The 2293-nt window shown below is 33.1% G+C and overlaps 1 protein-coding gene across 1 annotated transcript; it reads left to right on the forward strand.

Annotated features, from left to right (window-relative positions):
* Positions 1 to 1160: 1160 nt before the first annotated feature.
* LOC120084818 (uncharacterized mitochondrial protein AtMg00860-like) lies at positions 1161 to 1790 on the forward strand. The gene is made up of 2 exons (XM_039040636.1): positions 1161 to 1321; positions 1421 to 1790. The coding sequence occupies exons 1-2, from the start codon at positions 1161 to 1163 to the stop codon at positions 1788 to 1790; spliced, it is 531 nt and encodes a 176-aa protein (XP_038896564.1).
* The last annotated feature ends 503 nt before the right edge of the window (positions 1791 to 2293 follow it).

The raw sequence follows: 2293 nt of genomic DNA on the forward strand, positions 1-2293 counted from the left end.
ATTTTTATTTCATGTAATGACTTTCTTTTGAATGTTCTTGCTGAGATTTAGTATAAAATTGATTAAGATTAATCAATTTTTGTATGCAAAAATGACATGGTTCTATAACAAAATTGTTATTGTAGTTGCAAGAATAAGTAGTCTTGATAGAAAATGTGGACTTCTTTTCCTCTTTTCTTTAAAGAATCTATTAATTCAGAACATTCATGTAGTCAATCTTGAATTTCCAGTTTTTTGGTTTCAAGATTGAAATAGTTAAGAAAACCTATGAGTTTAATACAATTTAGGGATTAGCTGTGAAATGTCTTTAGGATGCAATTAAGACTTAGGTTAGGGTTAATTGTTAAATTAACTAATTAGGGCATTAGGAATTTATTCTTAATGAGCTATTGAATAATCTAATTGTATGATTTCTTATTAAGTCAATGATAGAATTGCCTAGTTATATAAAATCCTTAAGATTTCATTTCCATTTAATCTTATCTCACAATCTCTCTCTTATTTCTCTCATCAATAAATTTCCTATATCAATTCTTGTCTTTTTGCTTAGTTTTTAGTTCTTAAAACAAGCAACCCCCCATTTAATCTTTTGCGTTTGGAATTCAAGTAGAATCTATTTTTAGGCCAATTAATTGCGGTTCTCTTGGGATTGACCTCTTACTACGTGTTAGTTCTAGTGGTATTTAGAGTTTCATAAATTTCATTTGTTTTGGGTAGATAGAATTAAAGAAACTTACTTTACACCGAACAAATTGGCAGTGTTGCCAGGAAACCGAGCAATAGACCTCTTAGAATTTTTGAATTCCATAGAAAAAAAAAAAAAGAAAAATAACAAAACCAAAAAAATATTAGGTTTTTAAACTTTCCTTTTGTGTATGATCTGCTCCTCTCGGAGTTTACTTTGTTATTTAATTATAGATATCGACCACGAGGAGAGAAGATTATGAAGGGAAAGAGCTAGAAGAGAGCAAGAAGAATTTGAAGAGTTGGGTTAAGAAGAATAACCACAACCAAACATCATGGGCAAAGCAAGAGAACAAATTTAGCATGAGCTAGCAGAATTGGATTATAATCAACAACCTCTTTGCATCGTACACCTAGAGACAACTGTCCCATTTGAACTCAAACCGGGTCAACCCGGCGAAGAATCTCACAAACACATGAAGGAGTTCCACCTTGTCTGTGACATGATGCGTCCTCGTGGAGTAACACAAGAGCAGCTCAACCTTAAACCCTTCCCCTTCTCTTTGAAGGATGTAGCTAAAGATTGGCTATACTACCTATTGTTGGGTTCTATTCATAGACGACTTCATTGTGTATGGTAGTTCTTTCTAAAATTATTTGCACAATTTGAGTTTGGCCTTGAAAAGATGCATAGAAACAAATTTGGTTTTGAATTATGAAAAATGTCATTTTATAGCTTCTCTGGAATAGTGTTAAGACGCATTGTATCTTCTAAGAGCATAGAAGTTGATAAGGCTAAGAAAAATATCATAGCTAACCTTCCCTATCCTGAAAATATAAGGGAAGTCTACTCTTTTCTTGGTACTGCAGAGTTCTACAGGAGGTTCATCAAGGACTATTCCAAAAATGCACTCCCTCTATCAAGCCTTCTTAAAAAAGACGTCGTATTCAATTTCAACAAAGAATGCAAGGAAGCTTTTGACACACTTAAGGAGAAGTTGACATCAACTCCAATCCTTCAACCACCCCGATGGGACTTACCATTTGAAATCATGTGTGATGCTAGTAACCTAGAAATGGGAAGCAGTATTGGGACAAAGAGTTGACAAGAGATGCCGTGTGATTTGTTTCACATCTAGAGCACTCAATTTATCTCAAATCAATTATTCAACAATAAAAAAAGAATTTATCTCTATAATTTTTCTTTGGATAAGTTTAGATCTTATATTCTTGGTTTTTCAATAATCATTTATACTGACCATGCTGCTCTCAGGTACCTAATGATGAAGAAAGAATAAAATCCCAGACTTGTCGGATGGATTCTACTTTTACAAGAGTTCAAAATAACCATCAAAGATAGAAAAGGATCTGAAAATTCAATGGCAGACCATCTAAGTCTAATCAAGCAAGAAGAAGAACTAACACCTATTAGAGAAGACTTCCCAGATGAACAACTTTCCAAGGTGTCTACTTTCTTATTGTGGTATGTTGACATGGTAAACTAACTTGTTACACGTAAGTTTCCTCTTAACATGTATTGGTCTAGAAAGTGTAACTAAAAAGTGACTCTAAATACTATGTCTGGGATACTTCTTATCAATGGAAATTT

The sequence above is a fragment of the Benincasa hispida genome, chromosome 9 (genome assembly GCF_009727055.1).
Source record: "Benincasa hispida cultivar B227 chromosome 9, ASM972705v1, whole genome shotgun sequence".
In the NCBI taxonomy this organism is placed as follows: domain Eukaryota; kingdom Viridiplantae; phylum Streptophyta; class Magnoliopsida; order Cucurbitales; family Cucurbitaceae; genus Benincasa; species Benincasa hispida.

What these genes read in the sequence shown, in the direction of transcription:
- LOC120084818 (XM_039040636.1), top strand. Translation starts at nt 1,161, where the DNA reads ATGAAGGAGTTCCACCTTGTCTGTGACATGATGCGTCCTCGTGGAGTA. An exon ending in AGACGACTTCATTGTGTATG is followed by an intron (nt 1,322 to 1,420) that starts GTAGTTCTTTCT and finishes GTCATTTTATAG; the next exon opens with CTTCTCTGGAATAGTGTTAA.